This window comes from Emys orbicularis, chromosome 5 (assembly GCF_028017835.1).
Source record: "Emys orbicularis isolate rEmyOrb1 chromosome 5, rEmyOrb1.hap1, whole genome shotgun sequence".
In the NCBI taxonomy this organism is placed as follows: domain Eukaryota; kingdom Metazoa; phylum Chordata; order Testudines; family Emydidae; genus Emys; species Emys orbicularis.
The window spans coordinates 95,310,527-95,329,980 of NC_088687.1; the positions used below are offsets into that span (position 1 = coordinate 95,310,527).

Consider the following 19,454-nt stretch of genomic DNA (forward strand, 5'->3'; position numbering starts at 1 on the left):
CACATGTGTGGTGTGCATGAGCACCATGTGCCTGAGTCTGAAAGTGTTTGTTGACCGTGTATGTTGACCCGCACATATGTAGGGCATCTCCTCATGCTCCCGGCCGATGGTATGATAAGCAGCGCAGGTCAGTGCCTCTCCAGTTCCCTCTTACCACCGCATGGCCTGAGTCAGAACCCCTGTTCCTTCCTGCTCTTAGTTTTTGCTAAGTTTCTTCATTCGGTGTACATAGTTGTAAATAGTTGTAGTTGTTTTAGTGTAGATAACTACACCAACTTATCTATTTCCCCATTTCGGGACCGTCCCTCCCCTTCCCGGGTACTATGCTTCGGATTCTGGGATTTAAAAACTGCATCTCTTGCCTGCACTCATTCTCTGTGAGCACCGAGCACCAGAGATGCCTTTACTGCCTCGACGAGGCACATATCGCAACTTGCTGCTCCATTTGCAAGTCCTTCCTGCCCGGAACCTGGGAAGCTTGAGAGCTCCACCTCCAGAAGAACTTGATGGAGGAAACCATGAGACTGAGGGCACATTTGGATCCGGAACTGGCAGAACCCCCTGTACAGTGACAGTCACTGGTCGTGAGTACTCCTCTGAGCACCTCACATGCCCTGGATCTGTCGGTACTGAAGACCAAGGACAAGTCCCAGCATAAGAGTAAAAAACACTCTCCCAGGCAGAAGAGCAGATCTCGACCGTGGACTGCTCCTAAGCGCAGCGTTTCCTCCCCGAGCCAGGCCAGGTGAGAGGTTGAAAGTGGATCCTGTCGGACCAGTACCCACGCTTCCCCATATGGAAGGTAAGGCCAGACGCAAACGGTATCCAACATTACCGACAACCCTGGAACCCATGCTTACTGGTGAGCTCGGCACCTGTCCTGCGATACCTCTGCGCCTTCTGGACAGGCCAGTCCCTCAGACGCCACCAGGGCCCTCTGACATTTCCATGGGCACACCATGGACTCCTGGCCTCTCTGAGTCTTTCTTGGTGGAGGAGCTGATTATTCGCTATTTACATTCTTCACTCATCTCTGGCCTCCCACTCACCCGTGAAATCTCCACTCCAGCGGATGAATCTTTGTTGCTGCTGCCAGAGAAACCCGTCCAATGGCCGCACCTCCAGTACCAACAATGTCCTCCCGTGCTGGAAATGTCTTCGGAGTTCGAGAAGTTCTCAGAGCCAGAAACCTCGTTCTCCCCAATGTCACACCACAGTCCGGACTCATGGCCCCCAGACTGCCTTACCCCCCAGCGTATAATCTGGCAACAGAGACTTGGTACCACTACCTGTGGGTCCCATTACATCTGAGGGACACTTCTTTTTGGCCCTACTGGGCATCCTGGGATCCCCATTGCAGATGCCTGGCACCATCACAGGCATCTGATCGACTGTCTCCTATTCACCCAGCGGCACCATCAGTTTGAGGAACAGGCAGATATCAAACCAGTACTGCCAACTCCGCCAGTACCCATTGCTGCTTCCTCATTGCTGGAGGAGGTGCTTATTTCTTTCCCACTCTCTCTGTTGGTGGATGACGGCCAGTAACAGGACTTTCTGCAGAGGGTAGCAGCAGACCTGGGTATTTTGTTGGAAGAGGTTCTGGACCTGTAACACCAGCTTTTGGACATCCTCCAACCATAGGGGCCCTCTTAGGTGGCTCTACCCATAACAAGGGCATTCTCCAACCAGCATGGGCAGTATGGCACATCCCTGCCTCCTATATCCTTACACCTAAGAGGACAGAGAGGAGTTATTTTGTACCTGCTAAAGGGGCAGATTTTCTTTTTACGCATCCTCCCCCCCTCCAGCTCTCATTGCCCACTCGGCAGTAGAGCGGGCACACCAGCAGCCGCAGAAGTCTACCCCTCTGGACAGGGTGGCAAAGAGGATGGACCTTTTGGGCCAGAAGGTATATTCCTTGGCAGGACTACAGTTCCAGATTGCAAACTACCAGGCTCTGCTAACCAAGTATCATTTTAATAACTACAACAAGCTAGCAGAGTTCATGGACAAGCTGCCACCAGACCAACAGCAGCAATTCTAGGCGCTGATGGACGAGGGGTGACTGGTCGCCAAGGTGGGCCTTCAGGCCACTGTGGACGCAGCCGACACATCCTCTCGCTCTCTAGAGACTGGGGTCATCATGTGCTGGGACTTGTGACTCCAATTGTTTGGCTTCCCCAGGGAGGTTCAAAATACAATTCAGGGCTTCCGCTTTGAGAACAAGTTGTTCCACGAGAAAATGGACAAATCCCTGCACTCACTGAAGGACTCCAGGGCCACACTACGATCCCTTGGTATCTATATCCCGGCCCTGAGATGCAGGCAGCAGAGGCACCCATTCCTTCCGTGTCCACAAACTCCCTACCCAGCATACTACTAACACCAGCAGGAGGCCCCACATAGGCAGCATCGTTCTCAAAGGCCCTGCTTCCCCACCTCCACCAGAACCACCTCCATGACCCTCTCCCAGCAGCAGCCAAAACTGCAGTTTTGACATGCAGATTGAGACCTGAAAACCTCGCCCGATGCCACCCAAGGAGCCCCATGTCATCTGTGGGGGCCGTCTTGCTCTATTCGCACACAATTGGCGCAAGATCACCATGGACAGTTGGGTACTGGAGATCATCCACCACAGATTCGCCATAGAATTCCTCTAATTACCGCCTTTCATCTCCCCCATTGAATGTCACTTTGGTGTTATGCACAGTACCGCCATCTGTTTCTTGAAGGGTTTACTCAATGCCCCCTCCCCCTCGGGACCCATCCCATCAATGCATTCTCCAACAAGAAGCGGATGCTCTGGTCCTCAAGGGAGCCATAGAGCCTGTCCCACTTCTCTACAGGGGACGAGGCTTCTACTCACTGTACTTCCTCATCCTGAAGAAGGGCAGAGGGCACCGCCCCATTCTAGATCTTCAGGTGCTGAACACTTTTTATCAGAAAGTCCAAGTTCTGCATAGTAATGCTGGCTTCGATTATTCCCTCCCTTCCCCAGGCTCTTGACATGAAGGATGTTTACTTCCATGTTGATATTCGCCCGGCCCACTGCAAGTTTCTCTGTTTTCGGGAAGGACGCCAACGCTACTAATTTTGGGTCGTCCCGTTTGACATAGCAACAGCCCTGTGACTGTTCACAAAGGTCTTCACTGTGGTAGCAGCCCAGATGCACCATCTCAGCTACTTGGTATACCCCTACCTCGACAACTGGCTCCTCATGGCGCTATCACGCCAGGAATTAACCACTGCAATCCTTGCCCTTTGCAATCTACTGGCATAAGTATTTGCGTCAATGAGGAAAAGTTGGCATCGATACTTACACAGACAATACACTGTATTGGAGTGCAGCTTGACTCCATCACAGTGAGTGCTTTTCTCCCGGCATACCGCTTCACAACACTGACAGCCATCATTGTAGACCTGCGTCACAGACCTTGCACCACGGTCCGCCACTGTCTCTCTTTTCTGGGCTTATGGCCACCTGCACCTATGTGACGCTGCACGCATGTCTCCCCATTTATTGCCACCAGACATGGCTCCTCTCCATTTTCAGTCCCAGCACAGACCACGTGGAGACCAGGGTCATTGTTCCACAGACTATGCTGGCCTCCCTCAGGTGGTGGGCTGTTCCTTCTGAGGTCATGGTAGGCACACCCTTCGTCCCTCCCACACCACAGGCCACCTTTACAATGGACGGCTCCCTCATGGGTTGGGGAGCCCACCTGGACCGCCACACAGCCCAGGGGGTGTGGAGACCATGGGAAGGTAAGATGCACTGGAACTGCGGGCAGTCCATTTAGCATGTCAGTCCCTTTTCCAACTCATTCAGTTCCTCCATGTTGAACTGCTCTCCGACAGCATAATGGCAGTGGTATACATAAACAAGCAGGGCAGCGCCAGGTCTCCCTCCCTTTGCTCCGAGTCCATCTGCCTTTGGAACGGGTGCATCAGGACCTATATGACACTTCAACCCACGTATAGAATAATAGAATATCAGGGTTGGAAGGGACCTCAGGATGTCATCTAGTCCAACCCCCTACTCAAAGCAGGGCCAATCCGCAACTAAATCATCCCAGCCAGGGCTTTTTCAAGCCCGACCTTAAAAACCTCTAAGGAAGGAGATTCCGCCACCTCCCTAGGTAACCCATTCCAGTGCTTCACCATCCTCCTAGTGAAAAAGTTTTTCCTAATATCCAACCTTAAACCTCCCCCACTGCAACTTGAGACCATTACTCCTTGTTCTTTCATCTGTTACCACCGAGAACAGTCTAGATCCATCCTCTTTGGAACTCCTTTTCAGGTAGTTGAAAGCAGCTATCAAATCCCCCCTCATTCTTCTCTTCTGCAGACTAAATAATCCCAGTTCCCTCAGCCTCTCCTCATAAGTCACGTGCTCCAGCCCCCTAATAATTTTTGTTGCGCTCCGCTGGACTCTTTCGAATTTTTCCACATCCTTCTTGTAGTGTGGGGCCCAAAACTGGACATAGTACTCCAGATGAGGCCTCACCTATGCCGAATAGAACGTACCTCCTAGGCACCCAGAATTCCCTGGTCGATGCACTCATCAGGACTTTCTACTTCAATCACTAGTAGGAGTTACGCAACGCCACACTGCAGTACCTCTTTGAGAAATGGGGCACACCTCGATGAGACCTTTTTGCCACTTTCAAGAACCAAAAGCTGCTCCTCTATTGTTCCAGAAGAGTAATAGGGGAGAACTCATGGGGCAATGCTCTCGTCCTCCCCTGGACAAGTGACCTCTGCTACACCTTTTCCCCATCTCTCCTCCAGCCTCAAGTACTATGCAAGATTCACTGGGACTGGGCCATTGTGATACTCATAGCCCCGTTTTGGACCTGTCAGTTCTGCTTCACAGACCTGAGACTCTGCCTGCACCTCTGCACGCTCTCAGATCTAGTCACACAAGATGGGGGAAGATCTGGGATCCCAATCCGAACCCTCTTCACCTCACAGCCTCGTATTTGGATGGGGGTTGGGCGTAGACCGGGCATGCTCCACCCCAGTATGACAAATCCTTAATCAGAGCAGGAAAGAATCCACCAGGGCCTGCTATAGAGCTTCACGGTATGGGCTCGCTGCCACCACCACTCCCTGAGCACCGTATCTACACCAGTTGCCCTTGACTTCCTTCTCACCCTCAAAATGTCGGGCTTAGCCCTCAACTCTATATGGATAGAGCACCTGGCAGCACTCAGTGCCTTCCCCACCCCCACCCAATGGATGGCACCTTAGTGTTATGCACCCTACCACTGTCTGTTTCATGAAGGGTTTACTCAATGCCTTTCTACCAGTACTGAAGTGGGACCTTAATCTTGTTCTGTCTACCCTCATGAAGCCACCCTTTGAGCCACTGGCAAAATGCTCCCTCTCCCACCTTTTGATGAAAGTGATAATCCTGGTAGCCATTACTTCAGCCAGACAGGTCTGTGAACTAGCAGCCCACCACGTGTGCCTCTTCCCCCCCCCCCCCACTATATTCCACGAGGACAAGGTGTTCTTACAGCTACACCCTAAATTCCTCCCAAAGGTAGTGTTGGAATTCCACCTAAATCTGTGCATCCACCTACCTGTTTTCTGCCCCAAACTGCCCCCCGCCCCCACTGACAGGTCCTATACTCCCTCAATGTTCACCATGCACTGGCATTTTACCTACACAGGACTCAATCCTTTCACACATCGCTGAAGCTATTTGTGACCATTGCTGCATGGTCAAGCTCTCTCCTCCCAGTGAATCACCAAACAGGTCTCGGGGTGCATCCGTGAATGCTGCAAACAATCCAACATATCCCCCCCTGATAAAGTCACGGTGCACTCTACGCAAGCACAAGCTGCCACATCGGCCTCATTGGCGGACGTGTCCTGGCAAGACATCTGTTGCACAGCAAGCTGGTGCCCAGCAACTTGGCGCTCAGTCCACATGTTCATGACTCACGACAGCATCGTACAAGAAGCAGCTACAGCTGCTGCTGTGGGCCAGGCCGTATTGAAAACTGCACTTCCATTGGCATCCTCACACCCACCTCCGTGCTGATCATTGCTCGCAAGTCACCCACTTGTGGAATACACATAGGGACCATCACTCGAAGAAGAAGAAGAGGAGGTTACTTACCTGTTACTGGGTTGTTGGGGTTTTTTTTTGATGTGTAGTCCCTATCTGTATTCCACTACCCGCCTTCCATCCCCTCTGCTTTGTACTGGACTCCAAAACAGTAAGAGGCAGACTGGAGAGGCATCGACTTGCACTATTTATTATACCCTTGGCTAGGAGAATGAGGGGACTCCCTACACATATGCGAGTCAATGGACACTATTAACACTTCTAGACTCGGGCACATGGTGCGCATGCATACCCCATGTGTGGAATACCGATAGGGACCACGTATCTTGAAGAACCCCCAGTTACAGGTAAGTAATCTCCTCCTCTTAAACTGCTGCTCCTTTAGTTGTCTGAGGGAAAGCTGTTTGGCATTTGGTATCTTCCCCATCTTATTTTCTTTTGTATTCCCTGCCTGAAAAGCTGGTATCCTCAGTCATGGAAGGCAGTGCGTTGAACTACTTTTATGCTGTTGGGATCCTAATAAAAGTGTTAAAGAAGACAATTTTCTGCATTGCATAGGTAGAATAATAATATTGTGTTGTTTTAACTGATGGGGGAAAATAGGACTCACTCATAATTACAATTGTAGTATGTATATTATGATATTGTGATTTAATTGGGCAGGTAGAGGTGGTGAAAATGAGTCTATACAAAAATACAGTTAGGCTCTGATTTTTCTTCAAGTGATGGTCCCTATACGGATTCCAAATGTGGGTGCACATGTGTGCCATGTGCCGGAGCCGGAACTGTTTGTAGTAGTGTCCATTGACCCACATATACATCGTGCGTTGGCCGCGTGGTGCGTCCGAGGCTTTAAGAGTCCATGCTGTTCGACACTGCTCCAGTTCCCTCTTACCAGAAGAGTCGGAACCCCTGTTCCTTAGTGCTCTGAGCTTTGTCCATTTTTTCCTACTACTTGTACATATTTTTTGTTTTTTTCTATTTGTGTATAGTTACCACCATTTTTAGCTAGGTGTCCCCGGTTGGACTTCTTCCCCTCATGGGGCTCTCCCCTTCCTGGAGCCTATGCCCTGGCAAGCTGGCTTCAAAAGCTGTGCTTCGTGCACATGCTCCTTCTCTGTGAGCGACGAACGCCAACATTGTCTGTATTGCTCCATCTGCCGCTTGTTCCCACCTCGGACTTGGGAAGCTAAAGAACTTTACCTCTGCAGACATCTGATGGAGGAGACTATGCACATGTATGCGCAGTCAAATTCAGAACCAGTGGATCTGCTGGAGCAGCACCTGTCACAACCGGTGAGCACTCCCCTGATCCCTTCTCATGTGCCGGCGCCCACGGTACTGCCGCAACTGCCGAAGCCCCACCATGAGCAGAAGAAGTATGGGCATGGGTATAAGGGTGGCTCCCTGACATGGACTGCCTCTAAACGCAGCATTGGCTCCCTGAGCTGTGCCAGGTTGGGTTAGAACTCGCGCGTCAACCTAGCTGCTTTGCCTCCTAAGAAGCCTTGCATGGAGCCTAAGTCCAAGCAGTGCCGTGACCCGCCAGCACCACCTCCAGCCATGGCCACCAGTCCACTCTCTTCACCTCCAGCACTGTTGATGCCTCCCTCCCCCGCCAAGACTCTTGCGCACAATCCTGCGCACACCGGGACCCCGTCTCTACTGATGCCCACAGCCGAACTGATGCCGCTGTACACTGGCTCTCTTCTGTGCCCTGGCTCCCCAGTCACCTTGGGGTTCCCATCTGGGGTGGATGAACCACTGTTGCTTGCGCAGTGTCCTGCTCCGCTCCACCTCATACTGACAGCCCCCGCCTCTGTCAGACCCGTCCTCGGAATCAGAATGGTCCTCTGAGCCAGACCCCTCATTCTCCTCTGTGTGATCCTATAGCCTGGATCGTTGGCAACAACTGCCCTACCCATCAACGTATGGCCCTTCCACTGAGGCTGGTTCCACTAGCCCTGGAGCCCGCCGATGCCCAGTGACCCATATGCTTGGACCTATTGGCCTGCTTGGGACTCCTATTGGGACCAGGGGGTGCCACTGCTATTAGACCACCTAGTGTCCCCTGCCTGCACTGCCCCACCCGCCATCCGTGATGAACCTCAGGACATCGCCGCATTGCTCACACCACCAGTTCTCACTAGAGCCTCCTTGTCTCCAGTAGAAGAGCACGTTCCACCTTCCCTTTCCCCTCTGGACGACCATAGCCAGTATTATGACCTGCTTCATGTATCATGTCTGTGGCGCTCAGCCTCCTGGTGGAGGATGTCCAGGACCTGTAAAACCAGTTCCTGGATATCCCAACTGCCTGGGCCCTCCTGCACCGCCCTCCCTATTCATGAAGCCATCCTCCAACTAGCTCAATCTGTCGGGCACACCCTGGCATCCAGTGCCCCTACCGTGAAGCATGCTGAACGCCGCTACTTTGTTCCTCCCTATTTAGCCACCCATCCCTCAACTTGCTCATGATCCACACGGTAACCGAACGCACTTGGCAGCAGCCCTTGAAGACCACCCCTCTGGACCGGGTGGCCAAAAAACTGGATCTTAGGGGGGCAAGGTTTACTCCTCGGCAGGCCTCCATTTCTATGTTGCCAACTACTAGACACTCCTGGCAAAGTACAATTTCCTCTCGTACTCTAAGTTGGCGGAGTTCCAGGCCTTCCTCCTGTCGGAGAAGCAGCAGGATTTCCAGGCACTGCTGGAAGAGGGCAAACTGATTGCCAAAGTGGCCCTCTAAGCTGTGGTTGACCCTTCTGACACCACACATCTCGTTCTCTAGAAGCCGGTGTGGTGTTCTGACAAGATTCCTGGATCCAATCCTCCAGCTTCCTTAAGGAGGTCCAAACCGCTCCAGAGGACCTCCCCTTTGACAATCACAAATTTTTCAGTGACAAGACAGACAAATCCCTCCACTCCCTTAAGGATTCCCGTGCCACCCTTCAGTCACTTGGTATCTATACCCCGGCTCTGACCAGCAGGCAGCAGAGGTCGTCTTTCCGCCCCCATCCCTGCATCGTCTACCAGCCCTATTCACAACACCCACAGTCTCGTCATCACCTGTGCTCCCAACAACCCTGTTACTCCACCACTGCCACCTCTGCTACCTCGGCCTTCTCGCAACATCCCTCAAAGCAGCCATTTTGACTCTTTCCCTGAGACCCGTGAACCTTCCTCCACCTCTCCCACGTTGCCCCAGGTCGTCTTCAGGGACCACCTTGCCCTGTTTTCCTGCAATTGGGACAAGATTATCACCAATCGATGCGTCCTGGACATTGTTCACAAGGGGTACCTAATAGAGTTCCTCTCGTTTCCCCCCTTGTTGCTCACCTCATGGTGGCCATGGGGATCATTCTCATTCTGGGTCTCCAGTTCCTGAACAAATTCTTATGCAAATTCTGGTTCCGGATGGTCACGCTCCCTCTCAATATCCCATCCCTCCCCCATGGGGCATGGTTCGCAGCTCTCAATATGAAGGATTCATACTTTCATATAAACATCCACCCAGCTCATCAAAAGTTCCTCTGTTTCATGATGGGACACTCTTACTGTCAGTTGAATCCTCCACCAGGTCCTCCTCTTTGGTATCACCACTGCCTCTCGCGTGTTCACAAAGGTCTTCACTGTCATCGTGGCCCACATGCTGTGTCTCGGCCACTCCATGTTTCCTTACCTGGATGACTGGCTCTTTGTTGTGCCATCCCGCAACTGTTTCCTCTCCATGATCCAGACCCTTCATGGCCTCCTTGCTGGCCTGGGTATCTGCATCAATAAGGACAAGTCAGTTCTCGTCCCTACCTGTACGCTCACCTTCATTGGGGCATGCCTGGACTCTCTCGCGGGCCAAGGTTTTCTCCCACAGACCATTTTGCCGCCCTCACCTTCTTTATCACACAGCTGCATCGCAATCCTCGTATGTGTATCTGCCAATGTCTTTTCTTCCTTGGCCAAATGGCGGCCTGCACCTTTGTGACTCCATATGCCCACCTGCGTATGCACTGGCTCTGATCAGTCTGCAAACTGCAGATGGATCACCTGGCAAGGCAGTCCTGCTCCCATCCTCCGTCCTGGCTTCCCTCACGTGGTGGACCAACCCATCCAAAGTCCTGGCCGGCATCCCGTTTACCCCTCCCACTCCTCACATCACGCTCGCCACAGACACCTTGCTCATCGGGTGGAGTGCTAATTTGGAAGGCCATACAGCTCAGGGCTTTGGATACCCAGAGAAGCTCAGATGCAGATCAAATCCTGGAATTGCAGGCTGCCTGCCTTTCCTGTCAGGCATTCCTGCCCCGATCAGATTCTGGCATGTTCAACTGCTATCCAACAACATGACGGCAGTTGAGTATATCAACAGGCAGGACGATGCCAGGTCCCCCTCCCTCTGCACAGAGGCCATTCACCTCAGGAGCTGATGCCTCAGGCATGGAGTCACCCTCCATGGCATGAATCTCCCAGGTAACAGCAACTCCCTGGCGGACACGTTCAGCAGGTCCTTCTACACCAGTCATGAGCAGGAGCTACACGATCCCATGCTCTGCTCGGTCTTTTGCCTGTGGGGCATGCTGCACTGGGACCTCTTCATGACCAACGCAAACCACAAGCTTCCCCTCTTCTGCTCCAGAGGCGCCATCAGGCTGGGCTTCCAGGGCGACGTACTATTTCTGCCCTCGACCACCGAACTCTGTTACGCTTTCCCGCCCATCCCCCTGCTCCCGCAAATCCTGCACAAGGTGCAGCGAGATCGAGCGCGGCTCATCCTCGTAGCCCCCTTTTGCTTCCACCAATACTAGTTCATCAATCTCTTCTACTTCTCCGCCTGCCCCCGATCCAGCTCCTCAACCTCCCAGAACTCCTCACACAGGCGCATGGCTATCTGCAGCACCCTAATCTAAGCCCCCTCCACTTGACAGCTTGGTATTTGAATGGGGCTCACATGTAGACAAGGCATGCTCCATGCGAGTGTGCGATGTCTTCATGTGCCGCAGATGACCATCTGCCAGGGTCTGCTATCAAGCAAAATGGCAGCGCTTCACCACTTGGACACACTGCCATCACTAACCTCTGGACTCCATCTCCATCTCTTCAATTATCTTCTCCAGCTTAGTTGGTCAGGCCTTGCCCACTCCTCCATCTGTCAGCACTCAGCACCTTCCTCTCTCCTGTGGATAGGTTCTTCGCCTTCATTCCACCCGACCACTGCCTCCTTCCTCTGCAATCTACTTCCCATCAGTGCAGAAGCCTACCCCCTCTTGGGACCTCCGTCTCATCTTCTCTGCCCTCACAAGGCCGCCCTTCGAACCCCTCACAACCTGCTCTCTTGCCCACCTCTCTATAAAGGTGATCTGTGTGGTCATCACGTTGGCAAGGCGGGTTATTGAGCTGGCGGCCATGATGGCTGCCCCCCCTTTGTCTTCAACAAAGATAAAGTCTCCCTGCAACTGCACCCCAAGTTTCTCGCCAAGGTGGCAGTTCCGTTTCACCTCAACCAATCTATCCACCTTCCAATTTTCTACCCCAAGCTGCACACCTCTCCTAAGGCACACACATTGCATTCTCTCGATGTCCACTGTGCACTGGCCTTTTATCTCCAACACACCTGCGCCTTCCGGGCCTTGCCCAGACTATGCCTCACCATTAAGTGCTGTTGGGAGCATACCCTCTCCTCATAACACCTCTCTAAATGGATCTCCCATTGCATCGAGGAATGCTATGCCCTCTCTCATGTTCCTTTGCCCCCTGGAGTCAAACCCACTCCACTTTGGTGCATACCATCTCATTGGCTTTCCTTACAGATGTTCCATGCAGGACATTTTGTAGGGCAGCCACGTGGTCCTCTGTCTATACCTTTACTACTCACTACGCCATCGCCCCACCGGTGGCAGCAGATGTGGCAGTTGGCCATGCCGTCCTGCAGACTGTGACTTCCTGCAAGTCCTCACACCCCCCTCCACACTGAGCACCCACGTCTGGAAGCCATATAGGGACCATCATTCATAGAAGAAAAGGGGGTTACTTTACTGTAACTGGAGGTTCTTGGAGATGTGTGGTCTCTATTTGGATTCCAATACCAACCCACCATCTCCTCTGCTGCAGGCTCTCTTGCTTGCTGGCAAGAGGGACCTGGAGCGGCGTCGACCAGCGCAGCCTCTTAAAGCCTCAGATACACCACGCAGCCAATGCATGTGCAGGTCAACGGACACTACTAGAAACAGCTCCGGTGTATTGCGCACATGCACACCCATGTCTGGAATTCAAATGTGCTTATCTTTAAGTTCCACGGTATAAAACGCTACTTTCTTTCTGTGCAAGAAATATCCCCAATAAACAAACTACAGTTTGGGTAGGTGTCTGAAACAGTAAAAAGTCTCAGATTAGTTCCCTTTTCTTTGCTAGATGTTCCTGCAACTTGTCTGCTCTTCTGGCACTGTTGGAGAATCCTCTGATCCCCTTCTACGAAGGGAATGTAATAGATTTCTGTTTCTTTTAAAAATGATTTATCAAGGATAGATTTCTCTGCTCTTCAGTTTAGAAGCTTCTGGTGTGTGACTTGGAGATCACTATTAAAGATTTGAGAATTTAGTAACTTCCAAAAAAAGTAGGTCATTAATGAGCCAAAGGCTGAATATAAAACTGGATCGCTTCTAATGGCCAATTCCTTTTCTTCTGTGAAAGGGAAAACAGCTTAGCTATGTATTGGGGCCCTCTAGCAGTATTTTTGTAAGACAAAATTAATAATAATTAAGGCTAAGTTTTTGTCACAGATATGTTTAGTAAAAGTGAAGGACAGGTCATGGGCAATAATGAAAAATTCACAGAAGCCCGTCACCTGTCCTTTATTTTTACTAAAAATAACCATGACAAAATCGGTAGTCTGGGCAGCTGGCTGGGTGGTGGGAGGGGTGGGTGGGGAAGGTTACAGGGTCCCCCTCCGCTGGCGGCTCCAAGCTGCAGGGGTCCCCCCTGCCTCCGGCCCAGAGCTTTGGGGATCCTCCCAGCCATGGCTGGGAGCTGCTGGGGTCCCTCTTGACGCCTGCAGCAGTGGGGATCCTCCCTACTCCCTGCCATGGCCGGGAGCTCTGGGGATTCCTCCTGCTGCCGCAGAGACCGGAAGCAGTGGGGGTCCGCCCTGCCACCCGCAGGGGTGGGGAGCAGCAGGGGTCCCCCTGGCTGCCCACGGCAGCTGGGAGCAACAGATTCCCCCTACCCCCCCGCCCCATGGTGCCAGGAGTGGCAGCAGGGAGCTGCAGGGCTCCTGCCGCCATCCGCGGTGGCTAGGAGTGGCAGGGGACCCTGCAGCTCCCAGCCGGCACTGGCTGAAGTCACAGAGGTGTTTTGGAAGTCACGGATTCCGTGACTTCCATGATCACCGTGACAAAATCGCAGCCTTAATAATAATCTATCAGTCTACTCACCGTGTGCGCTCACTTTATGATTTAAAACTTTTTTTTAGACATTCAGTGATGCAAATAAAAAACCAGATACATATATTAAATGTTTGTTTATTCTGTTTATGTACACAGACTACTTTACTGTATTGCCGCAGTTCAATAGATTTACAAACATTAGCTGACTGGAGCTCCTCCCCTATCAGCCACCAGTTTGATGTGGTGAGTCCATCACATATATGGATATTTGCACATGTGACCCAGGGCCAAGATCCATGGATTGTAAGCCTTTCCAGTTTTATGAAACAGGAAAATCTTCCAAAACACTGCCCAACAGCTGTAAGCTATGCTTGGATGTTTGCTTACACAAGACTCCAACTGTTGTCTCCACAGGTTGACATTAAGTAAGTTCACTTCTTAAGTTAATTGAATATACCACAGTATATTAAACCTCTTTTTTTAACATTTATTGAAATTACAATACCCATTAAATTTCAATATTATGTAAATATACAGCACTATTATTTCCTATGGTTTAATCTTGCTTTAATATTAATAACAGAAAATTAACTAAAATGATTGGGTTTAGAAGAGAAATAGTATCCTATAAAGATTAATTCATGCCTTTTGACTATATTGTACTTTAGCAATGATGTATATTAGCAATAATACATATTTTTATAGTTGAATTTGCTGTATAGCACCAGCCTTCAATAATGAAATCAGAGTAGAGACTACAATGTTAAGGATCACATGTAAGGACATATACACAATTAAAATATAAAATTCAGCAGAGAATAAAATGAAGTGTGTAAATTGCATTTTCTAAATTCATGTTATTTTTCTACCTATTTTTTTTCTTTTTAAAGCAGCCCTATCAATGCCAAGAAAGTAAATACTACTACAAGTAGTGATTCATATATTGGGCTCTGGAGAAACTACCTGATTCTTTGCTGCAGTGCAGCAACTTCCACATCCTCTTCCACATCTGCAGGTTCTGTGAGATGTTCCCCTCCTGAGACGCTGGCGTCTACTCCTGACAGTGGTTATAGCATTGATTCAAAAGTAGGTTCTTCTGACATTTTCTGAGTGGCTCTGAATATTTCAGTAACATAGAAATGTTTAAGACTTACAGCGCATCCCCTATTTCGAAGATGCTTTTCTGATTTGTATGAAAAAACATTGTCATGCTACTACCACCTTGCTTTTGTCAAATAAAAAACAATGAACTGGGACATATCCGCAAATTATACCTATTTTTTTCTGCTTAACCTCCCTTAATCTGAAGCTAAATCTTGCCAAAATTGTCAGGAAAATTTACCTGCCCCAGCTTAAAATCTGCTCTGATGATGATGAAAAAAGTTGATATTTTATTTATCGTTAAAGAGTTACATCTTTAAGCAAATGGGCAGGAAGAATTCTGCAGTTTTAGGCTAATAAACGAATCTCATTCCAGTGACTGAATCAATTTCCTTTTTAGGATTTTGAAACTTTTCAGTGTTTTCCACAACCAGAGATGCCCATCGTCTTTTTGTTTTGTTTTGCATCAGATACGGATCTTACTGTTCTTAAAAGTTTTTCAACATGGTGGCTTCCCCTAAAGACGAGAAGGCAGTTTGTGGACTGTAGAGCACATTTTTTCCCTGGCAGGGAGCTTCCTATTTTGTTCCTTCTGTTACCAGGACCTCTTCCCTAGCTGGGAGAAGGGAACCCATTGACAGGAACTTAAATTTCTTTGAGACTCCATATGGAGCCAGACCATAGGCCCCCAGAAGGTTTACCTTCTTCCTCTAAAAATGGCAAATACACTAAAACATCCAAGGCCCTCTTAATCCAAGGAGTTTGCCTTGCAGAATTGGGAATTTCTCATCACAGAAGTTTAAGATACTTTACTTAACCCAATAGCAAAATGTGAATTGGATAGTCCCCAAAACTCCCAGAGTGCATTTTCCCTCCTAAGGGAAAAAGTAGAAAAAATGCTCTCTAGCTTTAAAGACTTGGAGAACATTATGTAAGAGCCCTGAATACAGCTGCATTACAGACCAACTATTCCCTATCCACAAGCTGTGAGGGTTTTCAAAGGAATTATTTGACTGGTGGTGGACTCTGCCATAACCTGAGTTGTTAAAAAGAAATCCATTACAATGGATGGACAGTGGCTGTAAAGATTCCATTTAAAAAAATGCTGGAGTACAATTTTGAGAAAGATTGACTTGTCAACTAAGTTTATTTCATCTGGTACTTTGTATTGAGATCTCAGTACCTGGCTGGCAGATCTGAAGAAGGCTCTCCCTAAAAGTTTCTGAATCACCAGGAAAAAACAGGAAATCATAATGCTAGCCTCTAATTTTCTTTAATGCTTGAACATGCTCTTCAACTTTCTTTACCGCTAACATAGTAAGCAGAAGAGTCTTGTGGTTTGCTATGGAAGTTTCAATTGGTATCTGTGGTGAGTAGGTTGCTATAGGGCAGTGGTCATCAACTTGTCAATCACAATCGACTGGTCGGTCCTAGAGGATCTCCCAGTCGATCGCAATCTCCGGTGGTGCAGCGGGGCTGCTGCTCTGCCCCGGCCCCACGCCACTCCCGGAAGCAGCCACGTGGCCCGGGGGGCAGGGGTCTCCATCCATGCTCTGCTCCTGCCTGCAAGCACCACTCCTGCAGCTCTCATTGGCCGGGAACAGGGAGCTGTGGCCAATGGGAGCTGTGGGGGTGGTGCTTGCAGAGAGGGGCAGCATGTGGATCCATGTGCCTCCTGCACCCTCCCAGTGGTCGCAGGGGCGCGTTGGCCCCTTCCGGGAGTGGCATAGGGCTGGGGTAGGGGAGCCTGCCTTAGCGACTGCCACGCTGCGCTGCTGACCGGGAGTTGCATCCCAGCCCTAAGTCCCCTCCTGGAGCCAGCACCCCATACCCCCTCTTGCACCCCAAACTCCCTCCTGAACCCCAAGCCCCAGCCCTGACCCCCCTCCCAGAGCCAGCACCCCAGACCCCCTCCTGCACCCCAACACTCTGCCCTAGCCCGGAGCCCCCCCTGCACCCAAACTCCTTCTCAGAGCTTGCACCCCTCACCCCCTCCTCCACCCCAACCTCCTGCCCCAGGCTGAGCCCGGAGCACCCTGCTACACTGCAAAACCCTCGGCCCCAGCCCAGAGCCTGTACCCCCTCCCAAACCCCTACCCCAGCCAGGTGAAAGTGAGTGAGGGTGGGGGAGAATGAGCGACGGAGGGGTGTGTGTGGAGTGAGTGGGGCGGGGCTTTGGAGAAGGGGCAGGCTAGCTCCTGGGTTGCCCTTAAATTCAAAAAGTGATCTTGGGCGTAAAAATGTTGGAGACCACTGCTATAGGGGATACCAAAATCCTGACATAAGGTGATAAATCCAGTTGTGTGGATGAGAGAAAAGGAGAAGAAGCCAGGATACTTCTTTGCAGAAATTCAGTTTTCTGATAGGCAAGTAAAATGTATTTAATTGGAAATTTTAGGAAAAGTGTTATCCTAAAGGAGTTCTAACATGTGCTACAAGCACTTATTTGTTATAATCATGAAAGACATACTGACTTTTAGCTTTATTATTTATGGACTTTTTTTTTCATATAACAGTAGTCCTGCTCCCTCAGAGGCAAAAGTAGTGGAGGCATCTATTTGAGGGAACAGTAGAAAATTGACAGTTCTTCTTTGAATTCTTGTGCATATATATTTATCACTGTTGCATTGCATGCTCCCGTGCACTCAAGTTTGGATTATTTTGGCCAGCAGTTCCATTGGGACCACTTCTGCTGCCCTGAGTGTCCTCCCACCCAAAGATTTAAAGGGTAGAATGGCTGCAACTATCCTTCAGTTCCTACCCACCACCCAAGGCTATGAGTATGAATTTGAAGTGTCTGAATTTCATACTCATTGGGCAGTCTATCCATTGTATTGTAAACAGATGGGTATTCGGGGGTAAAAAATGAGAGTACTGGTACCAACTCCTTTTATTCATCTCCCTATGGCACCGGTGTACTCAGTACCAAAATCCCACACAGTGTCAGAGACCTTAGGGTCTCTTTGATACCATACTCACAGCTCTTGTTGATTGTGAAAGTGCTTCTTTCGGTACTGACTGCTACCCCTGTTCTAGTACAGAGCACATTGGCTGTACTAATGAGAGTTCAGCCTGAGTGTGCTTTCAGCACGCCATTGGGACTGGTCCACCTCTGCAAGAAGAGAACTCCTCCTTGGGCTCCAATAATAGCAGGGACATTTCATCAATACATTCCCTGGAGTCTAGGTTTTCAGATCCATACACCTCAGAGATGAAGTCTAGGGCTTATTTTTATTATCCCAGAAATAGGGGCTCTGACAGGAATACTACCGTTTTATGTATTCCCCTCCAAGATCCCCTGTTCCATATGTTTACCAGAGCCCTTGGCCTTATTGGGCCCTACGGGGATTACATCATGCCAGAAGAAACCAGCTTCTGCAACCTAGCCCAGAGCTGAGTCCCCCTCCCTTCAGTCACAAGGAAGCATTTCAGTCGGTTCAAACTGCAGCTCTGATGACTGAGCAAGGTAATCAGGGCTCTGATGAGGACTTACAAGTAGACCATCCCAGCTCCCATCCTGATGAGAAGATCCCCCAAGCTCCTGGACATCTTACACACATCCATGACTGGATGTCTTGTGATGCCCATAAATGAGGGACTGTTAGAGCCAGGTAATTTATTCTGGCAGACATCTGCTTCTCTAGCTCTTTTATCAAAAAGAGTGAATCACTGTGACCAAGTCTTTTCTCAAGGCTTTGAGTAATTTTATACATGCCCTATTCCTGTGTCACTGGTTGTTGTAGTGGACAAAGAAAGAACTAGACAGAGTCAACAGAAAGCTACACCACAGAACAGAGAATCCAAGAAATTTGATTTATTTGGTTGCAAAAATTATTCATCAAGCCTACAAATGAGGATCACCAATTACCAGGCCCTGTTGGTGAAATAGGATTACTTGAATTGGCACTCCAGCTCCAAATTGGTTGATAAAATTCCTCAGGACAACAGAGAATTTGTCTTTGATCTCAAAAGGATAACTTGCAGCATGTATATAATTTAAGTGGCTCTTGATGCTGCAGACACCATATCCAGATCCATGACTACCTCAATTGCCATGATTAGAGCCTTGGGAATCCCTAAAAAGGTATAGGTAACAATAGAGGATTTTTCCTTTTGAACGGTGCAAACTTTTTAATGTGAAGACAGATGAGGCATTTGCTAAAGGCCTCTTGAGTGAAGCTGAAGTGTTAAGGAATCTACACTCCAACATCAAAAGGCCTCAACCATATCAGAGGAAGCCTTACTACATTCAGTGTACACAGCCTGAACCCAAGAAATGCCAGCAATTTCAGAGAAGAGAACAACAGCATGCTACATCGGGAGTGCAGTCACTTCTAAATCTTGGAGCAGTGGAAGAAGTTTATCAAGAACACACAGGAGCATGAGGGTGTTATTCCCATTATTTTTTACTTCCCAAGAAGAAAGGGGACCGATGCCCTATTCTGAATGTGAGACAACAGAATACCGCCATCTCCAAACTCAAGTTCAGGTAACTCTGGCCTCAGTGATTCCAACCCTGGATCAGTAGGATTGGTATGCCGTTCTCGACCTCCAGGATATTTACTTTCTTATAGCAATTCATCCTGTCCACAGAAAATATCTAGGGTTCAGGTGAGAAGTTCCTACTACAGTACTAATATGGGATTGGCCATTCGATCTATCAACAGTGTTGAAGGTATTTACAAAATGCCTAGTGGTAGTGGCAACTTACTTGAGGATACGAGGAGTATATGTTTCTGTGCAACAGGTGACCAACTCCATACAGCAGACTCCACAATTTTTTGCCTCCCTGTGCCTCAAAGTAAACAAAGAAATCACATTAATTACTATTAAAAAGATATAATTTCAAGGGCAGTTCTGGGTATGGCTTATCTTCCCCAAGAAAGATTCCAAGCCAT

At 49.5% G+C, this 19,454-nt stretch overlaps 1 protein-coding gene across 1 annotated transcript in view; it reads left to right on the forward strand.

The window, feature by feature from the left end:
- FRYL (FRY like transcription coactivator) overlaps positions 1-19,454 on the forward strand; it is a 336,418-nt gene that overhangs the window by 165,043 nt on the left and 151,921 nt on the right. The window contains exons 21-23 of the mRNA XM_065404953.1: positions 1,812-1,831; positions 13,635-13,880; positions 14,346-14,541. Coding sequence (XP_065261025.1) covers positions 1,812-1,831; positions 13,635-13,880; positions 14,346-14,541 — 462 coding nt within the window. The remainder of the gene's footprint in view (positions 1-1,811; positions 1,832-13,634; positions 13,881-14,345; positions 14,542-19,454) is intronic.